The sequence below is a fragment of the Eumetopias jubatus genome, unplaced genomic scaffold, assembly GCF_037043125.1.
Source record: "Eumetopias jubatus isolate StellerSeaLion01/CBP00866 unplaced genomic scaffold, mEumJub1_p1.0 scaffold_1, whole genome shotgun sequence".
Classification (NCBI taxonomy): domain Eukaryota; kingdom Metazoa; phylum Chordata; class Mammalia; order Carnivora; family Otariidae; genus Eumetopias; species Eumetopias jubatus.
In genome coordinates this window covers 187,031,267-187,049,354 of record NW_028274807.1, presented here as the reverse complement: position 1 = coordinate 187,049,354, position 18,088 = coordinate 187,031,267, and the positions used below count along the sequence as shown (strand labels likewise).

Sequence of the window (18,088 nt, the reverse complement as noted above, 5' to 3'; positions counted from 1 at the left end):
GACTGAGCCATAAGGACCTGATGTAAGACCTGGTGGGTCATGTTAAGGAGTTAGGGGTTTGAGTCCAAGCACAGTGAGAAAGCACTGAGGAATTTGGGCAGGAGGATGTCAGATAGTTTAACTTACTGACATTTCAGTTTCTCTCTCCCTCCCCTCCTCCCTCTGTTCCAGTGACTAGCTACTGGGAAACCCAGTGGAATGTTTCCCTGCAATATTTACTTCCACGTTTCCAGCGGTAACCTCTGTAATTTCTTTAATGAACCTGTCACAGAAGCATGCCATAAAACTCCCCAGTCACCCCTGCTTTGCTTTAGAACATGTCTGTGCAGGGCCCCTCGCTTGGTTTCCTTTGCATTGTAAAGAGTCTCCTTCCCTCTGGCGCTTTAGGTTGCACCAGGTGACCTTTGAGGTGCCCACCTGCGAGGGGAAGGAGCGGCAGAAGCTGGCTCTGACTGGTGACTCCTCATCTTCCGCCGAGTTCTTCGTCACGGTCGCTGTCTTCGCCTTCCTCTACTCCCTGGCTGCCACCGTCGTTTACATTTTCTTCCAGAATAAGTATCGGGAGAACAACCGGGGCCCACTCATCGTAAGTGGCTCTCTTCTTGAAATAACTCTTTCTGTCCCCTCGGATTTCTTTCCCATGGCTTGAATGGTTTTGGAAGCCCTCGGGGCAGGTTTTTGGTTTGTTTTCCTTTTTTTTTAATCACATTCTTTTTTATCCACATCTCTTGGATCCGAAAGAGAAGCATGATGTCTGCCATTCTTTTGTGCCCCTGAATTGGGAAAGTATTAGGAGATTTGCTAGAAACCCTTCTGAAATAAATGGTTGGAAATCTCATGAGATCAAGGGAAGACAAGTGAGGCTTACTGCAGATTTATTTATGATTCCAGCATTATGGAGCCAGTCAACCATTTTTCTCACTGGTTATGTAGAGAGTGTGACTTACACATATTCGAAACGCATTCTTCAGTTAGTATATGATAGACTGGGCATAGAGGTTTCCATCTCTGAGCTCCCCCACCACCACCCCAACCAGTCTCTCTCAATCTCTCTCTCTTTCCACCACTGACCCTCCTCCCACTTTTTTTTTTTCCTTGTACACTGGTCCAAGGACTCACACGGATGAAACCAGTATAGCCCAGAATATCCCGATGGGGACACACACACACACCCACACACACACACACACACACACACACACACCCCTACAGGGGCACAACTATCAGAGGGGCACAGGGGTGTGGGTAAGTTTTTTTTTAAAGATTTTTATTTATTTATTTGACAGAGAGAAAGACAGCGAGAGAGGGAACACAAGCAGGGGGAGTGGGAGAGGGAGAAGCAGGCTTCCCATTGAGCAGGGAGCCCGATGCGGGGCTCGAACCCAGGACCCCAGGATCATGACTGAGCTGAAGGCAAATGCTTAAGGACTGAGCCACCCAGACGCCCCAAGGGGTGTGGGTAATTTTTAAGGAAATAAATTTTAAATTTCTCAACCTTCACATGTACACTTGCCTAAAATTTATCTGAGAATGCTCTGCATGTGAAAATACTGGGCTGTCTTCTTTCTTAATTACCTACTCCCATTTTATAAAAGAAAATCATCCTTCTTTTCCATCCCAAATATCACCACACAGTACATTGCTAGGAGGCAAAACCTTTCAGGTGCTAATTAAAAAGGGACCATTTGAAATATTGGTGTTGGTGTTGACAAAAGTGAGTGATTCTAATGCCTGGGTAATGTATTCTTTTGCATATAAGGAGATTCCCAATTTTTTTATTTCAATAAAATTGAAAGTCTTAATCTACTCATCAGCTGATAGACCATTAAAAAATACTTTTTGATGACAGATCACTATGTGATCAGAACATATAACTCAGAAGAAATTCAAAGAAATTCATGACATTGCTATAATAAAACATCTGTTCTCATATACTCATTTATACGAGCAGGGTTTCTCAACACGTCAATAAGATGAAAAATGGAAAGAGAATTTATGCTGAATCATGGCCCATTCTAGAAATAAATAATATTTGTTTCCCCCAAAAAGTATGCAAACTAATTGTAGAAAAAATAGCCCCAGATATTTCTAATAAAATTTTTATTTTTTTAATTTAATAATTATCAAAATATATAATACGTTTATGTTGTTTGGGACAATTGTGCATTAATAATATTTATTAAAAATATCACCCAACCCCAAATAAATTTTTGGCACTTAAAGCATTAGAGTCGTGGGCAAAAAGTTATTTAAACTTATGTACATATTTGTGTTGCAAAGAAATATAATAGTGTGACCAATAAAATGCTTTCCAGTATAAAAAATATTATATTACTATAATTCTGTGAGGGAAGTACAATGGAAATACAAATTCGTAGAGAACAAAAGGAACATGTAAAATTTCCAACTGCTAAAGAGGAACCTTTTCATTATTTTTTTTTAATGGAAGATAGAGAGTATCAAATAACGACTCCACGGGATTCATTTAAAAATGGATACAGAGGATATGTTTTAAAAATATCAATATGTATGCCAGAAACAATGTTCTTTGAACTATTTAGATTTTTAATAAAAACAAAATTAGATGTCAACTTTATGCAAATAAGAACATAATTTTTCAAAATTCTTTTAGGGAGTAAAATAAATTTTATAGAAATATAACCTAGTCAATATATTATGGAGACCTGAACTTTAAAATAAACACATTTTGAAGGGTAACCGGAAGAAATCCCTGTTTGCAAAGCTTTGTGATTAAGTATGAAAGGACCCCAAAAATCAAATTTGTAGCACTTTAATATGTTTTCTTCGAAAAAGAAGAGTAATGAACTTGCATCTTTGGACAGGTGTCTTTTTTTTTCCTCCCAAATTGGAGCTAATAGTCTTAATGGTTTTAAAATACATTTAAGAGAGTCACCTAACTTGGGCTTAACCCTCTCATGATGTGCAGATAGATACACAAGAGATTGCTATATATGTACCACAGAACCAACATCCATTCCTGGGTACGTGTAGACACAGTTACAGAATTCTAAAGTCTGAGGAAATCTCCTGACTTCCTGAGAGAAGAAGTTGACTCAGCTAGTTTGCTCACAAAGTGGAAAAAGATCTATTTTGTTATATAAAACTACATTCTCCTCATATGAAATAATCTTGTGAAGGCATGCTACTTCATCTCTGTGTAAATAGTCTCTCCCATCAAGCAGGATATAATGAAATCCTGAATTGTGTACTACACTGGGTAGGTTCTGTTTTATTACACTGTGGGAGAAGGGGAGGGGCAGAGGAGATAATTCTAGTAATGAAAAAGGAAAGGCTCCTAGATGAAACTTCTGTGATATTAAAAAACTGATGTGCTCATTATTTAGCAGATGAAAGTTAATTTAAAAATGAGCCTGAGTCCTAAGAGTCACAGAGTCAGAATGGCTGTGCAGGATCCACAGGATGCCATTACAACCGCAAGTGGCAAACCATATCAATTCTGACCCCACCATGATGAGGGCACAATTGGGGGATGAAGAGTGGGCTATTATACACACCCTCAGTGATTAGTTAGCATACAGAAAATCCACACTGTGAGCAAGATCTCAAGAAGATGATTGAAACCTAGAAAAACTCCCAAATGCTATCTAAACAATAATGGTACCTATTTTAAGTCAAACCTATTTATTCAGAAAGATGGCTACTGATTATTACTTGGTCACCTCAGTTCTTGTTACCATCTATTCTTTTTTGTTGTTGCTTTGTTTTTAACAAAACACACATTTTTTTCCTTCATTCTGTAATTTTCCATGTAGGATTTTTAGTTTGAAACAACAAAGTTACCATATTATGCTGATATGAACTAATTCAAGCAATTTAAAGAAGTCAGGTATCCTTTTAAGCTGGTTCACATCTAGAAATTAACAATTTCCCATCTTGTTCTATAATCCTCTAGGACATGACATGCATAGATAAGATTAACCTGTAGGAAAGGGATGAGGTTGGTAACGATGTTGGTAATAAGAACAACAGTAATATCTACTGGTATTGATTATCTACTGTGCGTAAAGCTAACAGTCATAACAACCCTAGCTTGTGTTATTATTCACATGTGAAGATGAGGAAAGGTAGGCTCAGAGAGGTTATCTGACCCTCCCAGGTCACATCACTATTAGTCAGAGGGTAGAGAATTTGAAACCACGTCTCCAACTCCAGGGCCCAAATTCATAACCACCATGCAAGAGGGTCGTAATTCCTGGTAGGTCATGTGCTACGAAATTAGAAAGGTAGGGGTGGGTAAGACCAGTTGGTCTATACACCTGGACGGCTCCTATATTGTCTTACTCTGGATATAGAGAAACCAAACCTTATAACCCCTAGACTTTTCTGCTCATTTGATGCCATCGACGTTTTTTATTTGCCTTCAGAATCTATTTGGAGTCCTGGAATGACTGCCATAAATCTATGATGCTAGAAGAACTCAGGGTTCTGCTTGTGCGGCTGTTTATTTCTGTTGCACATGGAAGACGTCAATTATAGAAAACAAGCTTTAAAAATGCCCAGGATCAATGGGTATTATAAATCAGAGATTACCAGGACTGATTCCTATACTTTTACAAGCAGTCGTGAACAATTTCAGACAGACTGGGGCCATGCTTATCAATGGCGATTTTTTAAAATGATCTTTTTCTATTGAATATGCTTGACAAGATGGTACACCTTTAAATAAAAATGAAAATATGAATGTCTTTAGAAGTAACATAATTGTCAATGATGCTGAATAACACAGTAGCAAGAAAATTGGGCTGGAAGAATCAGCCAGCTACTGTAGGTCACTACAGTTCATGCCCTCTTGTATAGATGAATATATAACAGTTCTCAGAAAGCAGGAATGGCCACCTGAATCCTGGCATGATTGTGAATTGAAATGTCATATCTGGTTAGATCATTTTGTCATACTCCTTAGTAAAGCCCATCTCCTGCCTAGATTTCTGTGTCGGGATATTCTGAGCCATTTTCAGATCTCATGTCAAATAGTGACACTGTGAAGCTTTAGGTTTTTTCCGTATTAATGTAAAATCAGTTTTAAAAAAATATCTTACAGGGCTGACAGAGTGCTCAAAGAATGAGCGTACAGTAAACACAATCCCACATTTTGGTAAATCCTTGTTACAAGAGGTTTGGTTTAAAGTAACTACTCTAGAAATTCAGGAGAATCAATATCCACCTTAAGATTTTGTGGAAAACAAAAGAGCTGCATTATTCAAGCTCTGATTTTCCCATAAAGGTTGACCAAAGGCAGTTTATGAGACTAGCGGTGTTCACCCACCACAGGCACACAGTGGTGTCGTAGCTCATATTTGTTTTATGTTCTGTGCATTCCAATTATTTTCCCATCTAGCCTCAGAGCAACCCTGAGAGAGAAGTAGAGCAATTAGAATCAGCCCCATTCTACGGATTCAATTTACCACCTCTTTACTGAGCACCAGGTGTTGGAAAATATGCCCCTGGGAGATTAGAAACCTTGCCTGTTGTCAGAGAAGTGAATGGCAGAAGAAAGACTTAGACTTTTAGTCCAATGATCTTGAGGGTGATGGCTAAGCTCTAGAGTCCTGGACTTTAATCCCCCATATAACCTATTATTTAACAGTTGCAAGCCTATTACTTCATCTGCAGAATGATGCTAGTAATAATTCACATGTCTCAGAGCTGCTGAAAGGAAAGGAGGAGTTAATGCCTACAAGACACTTTGCACAGGGAAATGCACACAGTAAGTGATAAATTAACGGCATCTAACTGCCGCACTATTATTGCTATAATTTTAATCTTTCTCTTGCCCATTACTGGGTAGGACCTTAGCCCCATAAAGGGAAATTGCAGGCAGCTTCCTTTAATTGCCAGCAGCCTTCTCAGTGCTACTTGTCTCCCCAAACGTTCTCTCCTCCCCAATTCCCCCAGGGATAGAGCTGGACTCTGGACTGCTTCTAAGACCACAATTGCTAGGTTGGGCCACCCAGTTAACCTTTCAGTTCCTGCGACCCCACTCCATTAGATGACTGGAAGGTGGATTTTTAACCCCCCAAAACAAAGTAAGGCTCCCATTTTCAAGTGCAGGCTAAAGCCATCGCTAAGATTGGACAGCAGGAGACAGGCAGAGAGCTGGATGTTCTGAGACTCACATGCTTGTTCCTCCCAACCACATCTCTCTTAGCTGTAATCAGAGATGGAAATCAGAACTGCAGCCTCGAGCTTTTGGGGAATTGCTGAGAAACCTCTCCCCCTCTCCACCCATTCCCTCCTTCCTCATCTCGCCTCTTAAGTGGGTTCCACATCATATCTGTGTACTTCCTCTTCCTGGGCACTAATTGTCTTCAACAGGCCAAGCAGTGTATATAGGGCTGAATTGAGAGCATCCAGCCTGGTGGGGAAAATTATTTAATAATTATGACTCTCCTAGAAATGATCCACTAGAGTTACATAGATGGGCTTTGGTAACCTAGAGGACAGGTGTCCCTCCACCCAGAGGCCAGGCCACGCCCTCCCCTGGGTTGGGGGGTGGGCTAGTATTAAAAAGACAACTCCAGAGCATCTGGTGCTTGGTGAGAGGATAAGTGGAGATTGTGTTTGAAGTTCTGCCCCAGGAACAATGTATGTGATGCTAAAAAGAATAACATTATTTGAAGCCCACAAAGTGTGTATCTTGTTCTAGGGGCACACACCTGTCAGAATCTGACAGCCTGGCTTGTGATGTGGAGTGTGTGTGTGTGTGTGTTTCTGCCTCCCCACTCTTTGAGACAAGAAGTGATAACATTACTAAAGGGTATGGACCTAACCTTATACGAACTTTTATCCAAACTACTACACATTTTGCATCAACAAATATATTTTTCCAGAATTGTACCGCAGATAAAGGGAAATAAATTAACCCATTTAAAATGTTCCCAGCACACCATCTACACATTTTATCAGATTTTGTATCCTCAGTTCATTTCCGGCTTCTTATGATGAGCAAATTCTTCATTTAAATGAAGGTTAATTCCCACTCTATTTGGTGCCATGTTTCTCCAATTAACTAGTTAAACAAAGACCTGAGCCGTAGTCCAATAGCCTTCATAAGGACAGTGAGCTACTGATAGAATTAGCATGATTTTTCCAGAGCCCAGAGCTCTTCTCGTCCTGTGTTGGAGCCAGTGTATTCAGAGGGCTAGTTTAGCTTGTCTGTCTGAATCCCAATCATTTTTGTCAGATTTTCTTTCATTCCCGGGAACTCATTCAGTTAGAAAAATTAGGACCTAGAGGGGAATGTTCAAAGCCCCAAATGTGTCTTTCCTGTGTGTTTCTTTCTTTCATTTAAAACAAACTGAAATGTGAAAGGTGTCTACTCCATGGCCCAGCACACCCAAGAGAAACCACGCTCCCTTTCTCGGATGGAATAATGGTTCTCCACCAGTGGGTGGGGGGCATTAGGCAATATCAGGAGACATTTCTGATTGTCACTGCTGGGGGAAATATAGTGGGTAGAGGCCAGGGGTGCTGTTGAACATTCTGTGGTGCACAGGACAACACACCACAACAAAGAAGTACCGGGCTCAAAAAATCAACAGTGCTGAGGTTAGAAACCCCGATTTATAGCAACCATCAGCAGCCATTGAGTAGCTACCATGTGCCAAGTCCTGGATGAGCACTTTTCACATCTTCTTTTCAAATCTTCAAGCTCACCTTTCGAGTTTCATATTTTAATTCCCAATCATGAGATGCAGAAACTGAGGTTGAGGAAGTTTAAGAGGCTTGCCCTAGGTTCCTGGCCCCAGAGGCAATTCAGGTCTACCTGACCCCAGTTCAGAAGTCGCTTCATTTTTAGCTGAATCTGCTTCTCACCGTGTTCATTTCTCTGGGTCTATGGACCTTACTGCTGGCTGTTGGCCACCCCCAATCCCTCTGTCTTCTTGTGTTTCCTCTTGTAGCTACCACCAACACACGCAGACACACGCACACACTCACGCAGTCTAAATGTCTCAGCTTTATAGCTTTTATCTCCAAAGCTCTGCCTTCTGATCTATCTAGTGGACAAACTAGAGAAGAAAATGGTGCCAGTTCTAATTCTTTAACCAATTTTAGATGTTAACTTGGGAAAAAACTCTTGCATTTTCCCAGAAGACTCCAAGAGCTTTTATACTGCTCTGGACTCCATCTCTAATTATGAAATTTAAGCCAACTTAAATGTTGCCAACCAGTTTGGGGCACTAGTTTAATTTCAGGACTACAAGTAGTTTCAGTGAAACTCCCAAAATAGTATAAAATCAGGAAGGAAGTTGGCCAAGATATTTCCTTATTCAAATAATACCTATCCGCAATTTCTTAAAAAACAATTTGTCTTATATTGGTTTTTCCTTACAGTACCCTCAGACACTGTTGACTTTTAGTTTTTGTGTTTCAATCAAACTAAAGTTCATGTGGTGTTTCCTCTTTGATTCCAAGACAAAGCTCTTATTCAAGAGTAATGATCTTGGCTGCTTCAGCCCTCGTGGGTCCTAGGCCCTATGCTAGGCACCAAAGACATATAACAAAATAATACCTAGCTCCTGGCCTCAAGCTATTTGCTTTATTCCTATTACCCTTGATCTTTCATGGGGAAACAGTCGGGGCCAGTGGTTAAGAATTGAGGCTCTGTACCCAGACTGCCTGGGCCCAAATCTCAGTACCACCAGTCAGTACCATCTCTGTGACTTTGGACAAGTTATAGATCTAACCTCTCCATGTTTTCAGAGTCTATAGTCTCTCATGGTTGAAACAAACAGCATTTTAGAGGGGAGGAGAGAGGGGGGATTGGTTAGCCCGGTGATGGGTATTAAGGAGGGCACGTACTGCATGGAGCACTGGGTGTTATACGAAAACAATGGACCGTGGATCACCACATCAAAAACTAATGATGTATTGTATGGTGACTAACATAACATAATAAAATTAAAAAAAAAAAAGAACCTCTCCATGTTTCTGTTGCTTCTTCTAACATACAGATAACAGTGGTTCCTAACCTACTAAGTCATTGGTCACGTTAAATGAGTTATGACACATAAAGCACTTATAACAACAGCAGGTGCTCATTAATGTGAGCCATTGTTTTCATCAGCCTTATATTATTATCTACCCTTGTGTCCATATTGTGCTTTATATGTAGCTGGTGTTGATTAAATCTCAATGGGCTGATGAGCTGAATAATAAGTGCAATAATAATAAGTGCAATAAGTGGATAAGTGCAAACTCCACTGACTTTCTCATCTTGACAAATGCTTTGGAAGGCTTCCTGTTGCACTGTTAACATCAAACCCCCTTTTACATTGTGTTTTATTCCTGAGCCTCCAAATTCAGCTTAAGCTGCTATCATTACAGAAAAATGCAATCAACCCTAAGATGGGGTTTCACACTGTCTAGCCTTTCCATCACTCAGTTCCCCTCTCTTGGCTCTCTCACCCCCAACCTGGCACGCAGATCTCATACGTTAGGGAAAAGAGGGGAAAGAACACAACCCCATTAAACTAACCAGACTCCAGAGAACTAGAGCTTGAATCCCTTATCAGCTGGCAAGTCTGAAAATAGCAGGAGAGTGTGAAGAGCACAATTGTGTAACAGGAAAAAACTTGAGGAAATTTGATTGCTTGGGGGCATCCAGCTGAGAAGTGAGGTTCAGACTTTCACCCTCCTCCTATCATTTTTTGAAAGTGGTGAAATCTTCCCCTCCCCACTTCACCCCCACAATGGCAAAAATATCCTTACTATTTGCTAAGTTTATTTGTATAATTCCAGAACAAGCAGACACTCACAAACACACAGCTTTGGAGTCACTGGGGCTCTCAGCAGTTTAAGAATGCCTTGCACAAATACCCATGGTTCATTAAACTTTCAAATAATTGGCACAAAGTCCAGAGCTTGGATTTTTTTTGTAACCCTCTTAACTCTTTCTCCCAGCTGGGCATCTTCATTTCCATTGCTTATTAGTAGGACCCTAATCAAAGCCACAGAGCCACACAAGGAAAAAATTTTCCCTGGGAACACAAAGGAAGTGGGACTCCAGATAAAAACTGCCTTGGATCCCTTATGAAGGACATGGTTATTGAAAATACCTGAGAGGTTGGCCAAGATGTGATTTCACCTTGACTTGACTACCTACCTATCTGAGACCTGTAACTTTGAAAATGTCTCCATGTGGTTCCGAAATGTCTAAGAAACATTTAATCAATTCACATGCTGCCTCAAAAAATAAACAACTAAGGGGGACCTGGGTACCTCAGTCAGTTAAGCATCTGACTCTTAATTTCGGCTCAGGTCGTGATCTCAGGGTTGTGAGATTGAGCCCCGTGTTGGGCTCCACACTCAGCTAGGAGTCTGCTTGAGATTCTCTCTCTCTCTCTCCAACTCCCTCTGCTTCCCCCTCCCCAGATCTGATTCTCTAAATTAATTACTTAATTAAATCTAATTAATTAAATCTAATTTTAAAAAGAAATAAACAACTAAGCCTGAATTGTAATGAGTTTGTAATGATCCATTTGTGGCCAAGTGGATCCACTAGCCACACCTATGGGCAGAAAAATATGTCAATATTGGCTAGCTGGAAATTACAAGACCAAAAACAATGAGATTTTTACAGTAGAAAAATAACTTAGGAAAATTGCAGTTGAGGCTAGAGAAAAGCAGACTAAAATGTCTGGCATTTTACCACGGTGCTCACTGCCACCCCAATTTCACTTCGAAATAGGAAAATGAAAATCCAAGAATGTCTATCAACTTCTTAAGCACCCACTCCGTGCAAGACATACGGGAACTGTGATAGCATGAAATAGACAATTCCTCACCATGCTGGAGCTGATAGTCATCTCCATTGGACAAGATAAAGACACATTAGGATAAAAGCACAAAAGAAGTATGTTTTATTATTCCCATTAAGAGATATCACATAGGAATCAACAAGAAAGAGCATGTGCTATTGGCTTGGGTGGTCAAAGAAGGCTTATGAAGTCCACAAGACTTAGAAAAGAATAGAAACTAGCTAGAAGGAAGGGAGGGTGCTTTGACTGGGTCAATGTCTTGAGCAAGAACAATGTGGGGGAGTGTGGAGAATAACAGCAGACACATTTTTTTGCCTTACCAGCTTCCTTCTTTGGGGGAACTAGCCCTCTCCCACTCACGCAGTCCTGCTGGACTGCCAGGTGGTGCCTCACCCAGTAACATAAGATGGTCAGATGACTCAAGCCAGGCAACTTATGGTGTGAGATTTATGAAGTGAGGTTCTTCCTCTGGAATTGCTAGGCTAGGAAGAGGTGAGTCTACTTGATGATGGCCACATTACTGGTGATGTGGAAGGAGTCTGTCTAAAGAATAAAGCTGAGCAGAAATAAGCAGATTTTAGATATGGAGAGAAAGAAAGATAGGGAAAGACATAAAGAGACTTGACCCCCCCTCCAAAAAAATGAGCAACTGGAGTTGGCCATACCTGAAACCAGGCACACTCTAAACTTTCCAGATATATGGGCTGCTAAATTTCTCTTTGTACTTGCTGGTTTGATTTGGCTTTCTGATACTTGCTAAATGAAATGATTTTGATGTATACATAATGTCTAACTTTTCTGTAAAACAAGCTATGAGAACTAATACATCGAAAGTTAATTATGAAGTTTAAATAACGAATAGCTAAGCACACAATAGATGCTTAATGACATTTATTTATTTATTCACAGGACCAAGAAAGAATAGGTGGAATAACTCTGGTAGTACTTTTATATCCATTATTATAAACAACTCTAGTTTTTTCCATTTGTATGGCTATATAATATTTCATTATATAGAGATAACATGAATTATTTAACCCATCTCTTATTGTTAGACTTTGAATTTTTCTCTCTCACAAGCCATGCTATGATAATCAGCCTTGTACTGTAATCTTAATGCATATTTTAAATCATTCATTTAGGATAAAAACCCCAAAGTTTTCTTCCTGGTTTTTAAAGCAGAAATTTCTTTAAATCCATATAAAGCATATCCCTAACAAATTACCTCTGATATGAGTGAAAATTTGGATTCCAACTTTTGACTCTACCCTAGACTCTGCAATCTTACTACTATTGGAGGAAAGATCTCCCAAAAGGATCAACAAAGAGAATTTATTCTTCCCAGAGAGGAAAACAATAACACAACTTGTTGTATGGATGCTGCCACTGACACATTTGCTTTGAAACTTGAGATACTAAGGGGACATCAAAATTCAATTCAAGCCATATTTAAGTAGGCAGAAGTGCAAGCTTTAATTACCAAGGAGAAATTCCCAAGATAGGCATTAATCTGCATGGCAGTGTATCACTGAGCTCTGCATACTGGTCCTCTGGCAGTATCCTTTCTCACTGAGGCTCAGTAAGTGAAGTTCAAGATCATTAATTACTCCTCTGGCCATAAACAAAAGAAGAAAACAAATAGAGAAAGTCCATGTGATGAGTTTTTAAAATAATGGAATGGCTATTTATAAGTTTCATCCTGGGGCCAATGGCTGAAGTTCTGTATGTGGCAAGCCAGTGGCTGTTTGGGGAGCAGCAAGATCAGGAAGAGTTTTTGTCCAGCCCTGTCTGCTGCAGTCACCTCCTGAGAGTCTCTGCATTAATCTGGTGGCTCTTTTCAAACCCCCAGTTAGGCGATTTTCCACAACTTGCCTTGGCTTATTTTTCCCCGTGTGTTCTGTAAATTGTTGCTTTAGGATTGAAAAAACCAAGACCAAACTACCTGGGATTAATATCCCTGTTTAGAAGATCCACCTGTGTGTGACCCCATTCAGGGCTTTATGAAATCCTCATGCCTCAAAGACTGGCACAGTTATGGGGAATGGGCTAGGCACAGGGCTGTGGAAAGGAGAGAATGAATTCATATTAGGTTATATGTATGGGACTTTTGTTCAAGAATTATTTATTTATTTTAGAAGGAGAGTGTGTGCACAAGTTGGGGAGGGGCAGTGGGAGAGAATCTTCAACCAAACTCTCTGCTGAGTACAGAGCCCGATGGGAGGCTCAATCCCATGACCCATGAGATCGTGACCTGAGCCAAAAACCAAGAGTCCAATGCTTAAACCTACTGAGCCACCCAAGTGCCCCTGTATGGAGACTCTTAACGAAGGGGTCCTGTCTTTCATTCTTCCAGCCGTCACTTCAAATGTCTCTGGTTTATGGAAATAAAGACTCCCTCCTCACTCCAGCATTCAAGGCCATCCAAAGCCATGACCCTTCACCTACTCTTCAGAGCCATCTCCTTCCATTTCCTACATGCCTTGTTTTAGCCAAAGTAGAGTCCTTACCATTCCCTAAACTTGCTGTGTATATAACTATTTCTGCATGACTACTGCATCTCTACCTGCCACTAGGAATGTTATCCTCACCTCGCCCATCTCAGCCTATCACAATTAGACTCATCACCAAAGACCCATCTCCAATGCTGTCTGTTCCATGAAATACTCCTTTACCTTCCATATCTACCTTCACCTTCCACATCTTCCATATTCCTCAAACTATATGACATATAAATTCTTTCTCCTCAAACCTCCATAGTTCTGTGTGAAAAAAAATTTTTGTATGGAAACCATTACTATCTTGTACTTTAGGTAGACGTGGTTTTATCTGATTCCCCCACTAAATACTAAATATCTGAAGGGCAAAGACTATTTCTAACACAGCCACAGTTCCCTAAAGTCAGTATTAAAAGTGAAATTAATGACCTAAGTTGGTCATCGAGAATAGGGCCTGTTATAATTCAGCACACATTTGTTGAGTTCCTCCTCTGTGTCAGGAACTGCGGTCAGCACTAACTGCACATAGCCAATGTCTGTTCCAAGAACAATATGGGAAAACTCCCATAAGCTCCAGTTGGTGTGTGCTGGCTCTTTAACTAGAACTGCAATCTCCCCACGCACTTGACTTTCAGTTTAGGCCCATCATACATCTATCTGCGAGTTCTTCCTGCAACCATAGGTCCTGGGATAGCAATGCAAGTGGCACTTTTAGCTGTAGTTCAACTTAAAATCCTTTCTTTCTACCTACTGAAACAAATTGCTCTAACAGACCTTCATTTTCATCAAAATTCCACTTCTAACTATGGGGTTTTTTTGGTCTGTGCTCTTAACTACTTCTTTTGCTACAAGATTATTCAGAGTCTCCTCTCCTATCTTAAGCATTGTTCTTGCAACAAAGACTGATGTCTGCTGACTTTGAGTAAAGCATTATGCCAGGCACATCACCTAAGCCTGAGTGTCTCCATCCTCTTTGGCCCTCTCATTTTATAGTTTATCTCTCCAAAACAGAAATACTTTCTTTCCCCAAAGCTCTCGAATTAGGGAAAGAGGTCAGAAATTAAATACTATATCATCACTCTTGTTTAGAAATACAGAATCCTTATTGGTGTGTGAAAGTGGGAAATAGGAACCCATTTTTCCCATCTAAAATTGAACAACAGCTAAGTAGAAGTGAAGGGATAGATTTAAATTAGAAAGGCTATATTAAATCGACTCAAATCAAAGCCGATTTCACTCCAGGAAGTGTATACATGAAAAGGTGTAATTATAAAAACTTGATATTCTGCTGCCTTTATGCATATTCACTTTATGAACTTAGACCTCCAGAAGCCTCCTAGGACTGCTTTCCCATTTTTAATAAGTATTGAGAATGAGGCATTTCCTGAAGGAATTCAAGGAGAGAAGCAGAGTTGTTTTTTTTTTTTTCTTTTTTTAAGCTTAGCAGCAACATTAAAACAAAGAAATGGCTATTCTGCTGGGTTTTGTGTGTGATTTAAGAGTACTCCAAATAAAATGAACCTTTGGGGAGTCAGTAAAGAAATTATGGTGTGGCAATTAGGAGGACAACTGATCCATCAGGGGAAAAAAGCTCACTATTAATTGCAACTTCTAAATAACATCTGTGGGTCTCTGCGAAGTTGCTGGGAATACTTATCTTGGGAAAAGGAGGGGTTTTCAGAGAGTTCCCAGAAGATTTGGTAACTCAAAGCCCAGGGCTACCAGCTGGATCATGTTCCAGTCATTAGGACACCATAATGGTCATCATAAAAACCATCCCAGAGAGGGGCAAACTGGGAATTAGCTCAGACTGGCCCATTCATTCTATGTGGCTGCTAACCTCAGAACGATATTCTGTGGAGTGTCACCATACTTTAGGGAGCCTCTTAAGGAAGGGCATCAGCGGGGCGCCTGGGTGGCTCAGTCGGTTAAGCATCTGCCTTCAGCTCAGGTCATGGCCCTCATCAGGCCCCCTGCTTCCCCCTCTCCTTGCTTCTCCTTCTCCCCGCTCCCCCGATCATGCTCTCTCACTATCTCTCTCTCAAATAAGTAAATAAAAGCTTTAAAAAAAATAGGAACAATGTCAGGACTATTGAGAAGTTGATTTTTGTGTGCCATTTCCTCCATCCCCAAAATAATAATCACTGCTATGAACCCCTCATATGAACCCATGAATCTTTAAAGATGTAAAATTACAGATGTAACCATTAATGCTGTGAGCAGCTTTGAAATCATGACTTCTTTGTCCTCCATCTTACCAATGGAGGCCCAGAAAAGTTGTCACTTGCCCAAAGTCACACAGCCTGTTCTAGAAAGCTCCATCATCACCCGGTTCGTCCGAGTCCACCAAGAAAGGCTGACATGTGAATCAGGCTCATCCTGCCACCTGCCTTCCCATGATTCCACATCAGTCTGGTTTAGGGCAGAGGCTGTGGGAAAGGCATATGTGGGTTGTGCTGTGAATTTTTTTTGTCCTCATTTACATCACAACAATAGGTGACTTGGGGACAGGATGCCTTCACAGAAGTTGAGATAGATTTGACTATGTTTTGCAAAGAACATTTACTTCTGAGATGGGCCAGATTTCAGGCTCCCGGGTGGGTGCATCAGTTTGTGAAGTCATTAGTTGAATGTCAGGGCTTTTTTTTTCTTTTCCCTTCTAGAATCTGGGCTCTGCTTTCCCTGCTGTGGATGATGAATCTAAAATATTTATGTGGCTTTATAATGACTATTTAGCATTTAAGGCACCTGATATTTGCCAAAGTGCTTGACAATCCGTGTTTATTAACAGGAAAATAACGGCTAGAAAAATCTGTGCTGTGATATTTAGGGAGCAGGTTCCTTTGTGGCTACACATGGTATTTCTGGGAACGATGTGAGGGCCAGTGATTCAGAGTGAAATTCAGTGGCTGAACTCTGCCTAAGACCTCATACTTAAATTTCCCCCTAGTTTACTAGAGACTTTGTTCCAATGATCCTGAAGAATAGCATGATATTATGCGTTTTATTCACTAATCAAGCACTTATTAAGTGTCGACTCGGTGTTAAGGATGAAGAGTTAATAAGATTCTGCCCAAATCTGGGTTAGGTGCTCCTCCCATGATGCCTTTTGGTCTAGACTTAATCGAAGCTTCTCAACACTGGGATGGGAGCCTGGGTAAGGGTGAAATCTGGCAATGTCTGGACACATTTCTGGTTATTATTACTGAGGGGTTGCTACTGGCAGGTAGTGGTAGGACCAAGGATGAAACTCAACATCCTGGAGCGCACAGGACCCCCCAGCACAATGAAAGAATTATCTGGTCCAAAATGTCAATAGTGCCAAGGTGAGGGAACCCTGGTACAAGCCTGTCCTCTCGGCTGTATAATTGTCTGGGGACATATCAGCCTCCCCCCTTGAGATCTCTGAGTGCAGAGGCCATTTCTTACTTCTCATCGCATCCCAGCACCTAACACATAGAATACAAAACTTAGTACATGGTGTTGAATGAATTCATGAAGATGGTATCCTATCCCTCTGGGAGCCCAAGCCCATGATCTCTGGAGTGGGGATAGGTAAACAGGCAGTTTAGGGATAAAATATGTCTGGTCTTCAAAGTACAATCAGATAAGAGCTATTCTGTGTGACCTTATAATTTATCATCCAAACAGATATACTTTTGAAACTGAGTGTGAGCACTTTCAAGTAATGAAGGCAGGAACACAGATGAAACCGTGCCACTGGCCAATCCTATATAAACCAGGCACATTTCTAGCCCCCATGCTCCTGAGCAGTCACCATGAAGCAGGTGTCAATGCTTCCTGGAATCCATGACCACACACAGGAGCTAGGTATGAGGTATATAAAGGATTTCATGGGGAGTTGGAAACTGTATGTTGCATGTTACAGTATACAAAGTTAATAGAAATAAATAAGTAAAACCCTGCTAGAGGCTTGTTCTTCATTCCCGCCCCCATCTCATGCCCACCCTCTGCCAAGTGCTCTGAGGCCAACAGCTTCTTCCTCTGCTTCTCGAACCTTCCCCCACCAGCCTCTCCAGCTTTCCAGATGGTCCTTCCTCCGTGATCCCCCTGCTGCCTTTTATTATCACAAAGGTATAGCACTGTCCCCAGCTTGCATCCCTGCACCTGTTAGCCTTGCCCAGTCACCAAGCAGTCCTCCCTGCACAGGAACCAGTTAGAGGTGGTCAATAAAATAACCTTTCCCAGATAGGGTTCTCATGGCTCTGAGCTCCAGGTGGGGTCTCTGTCATGCTGTGGCTACAGACAGAAGGGCTAGGCTAACTCACCCTCCCTGGGATTATGGGAAAAAGCTTTACAGAAGAAATATGATTCAGACTATTGTCAGTTTATTCAAAGGAAATTTAATCATTAAGCCTCTGAAAATATGAGAAAAAGTCTGGACTTCCTGTTTCCTGGATGAGTAGAATGGTCTCCAGCTGCTGGCGTACTTTATTGGGGGGAGGGAGAAGTCAGAAAGATCTTCTGTAGAAACTTGCTAGAGTGAAGTAAATAATGGGTGTGGTTTGTGACTTCTCCAAGCCTAGACTTCAGAAGAAAGACACTGAGGATGCAAGTTAACTTCTTATTTGTGCTAAACTCTGTTTCAGAGTTTATCATCTTTAGTGCAGTTATTGTGAAAACAAACATCTACTTCATTTTAATTCAAAGTGTCATGGTTTGGTTATGAGTAAATATTAAGGACAATAAAGTGACTATCTTTAACTCTAGGTACAATGACTTCCTTTATTCTGTAGTTCCATCTGATACACAACCACAATAGAGAAATAG

General features: G+C 40.8%; 1 protein-coding gene across 1 annotated transcript in view; it reads left to right on the top strand.

Annotated features, from left to right (window-relative positions):
• SYNPR (synaptoporin) overlaps window positions 1–18,088 on the top strand; it is a 306,624-nt gene that overhangs the window by 260,183 nt on the left and 28,353 nt on the right. Inside the window, exon 4 of the mRNA XM_028110463.2 lies at window positions 388–586. Coding sequence (XP_027966264.1) covers window positions 388–586 — 199 coding nt within the window. The remainder of the gene's footprint in view (window positions 1–387; window positions 587–18,088) is intronic.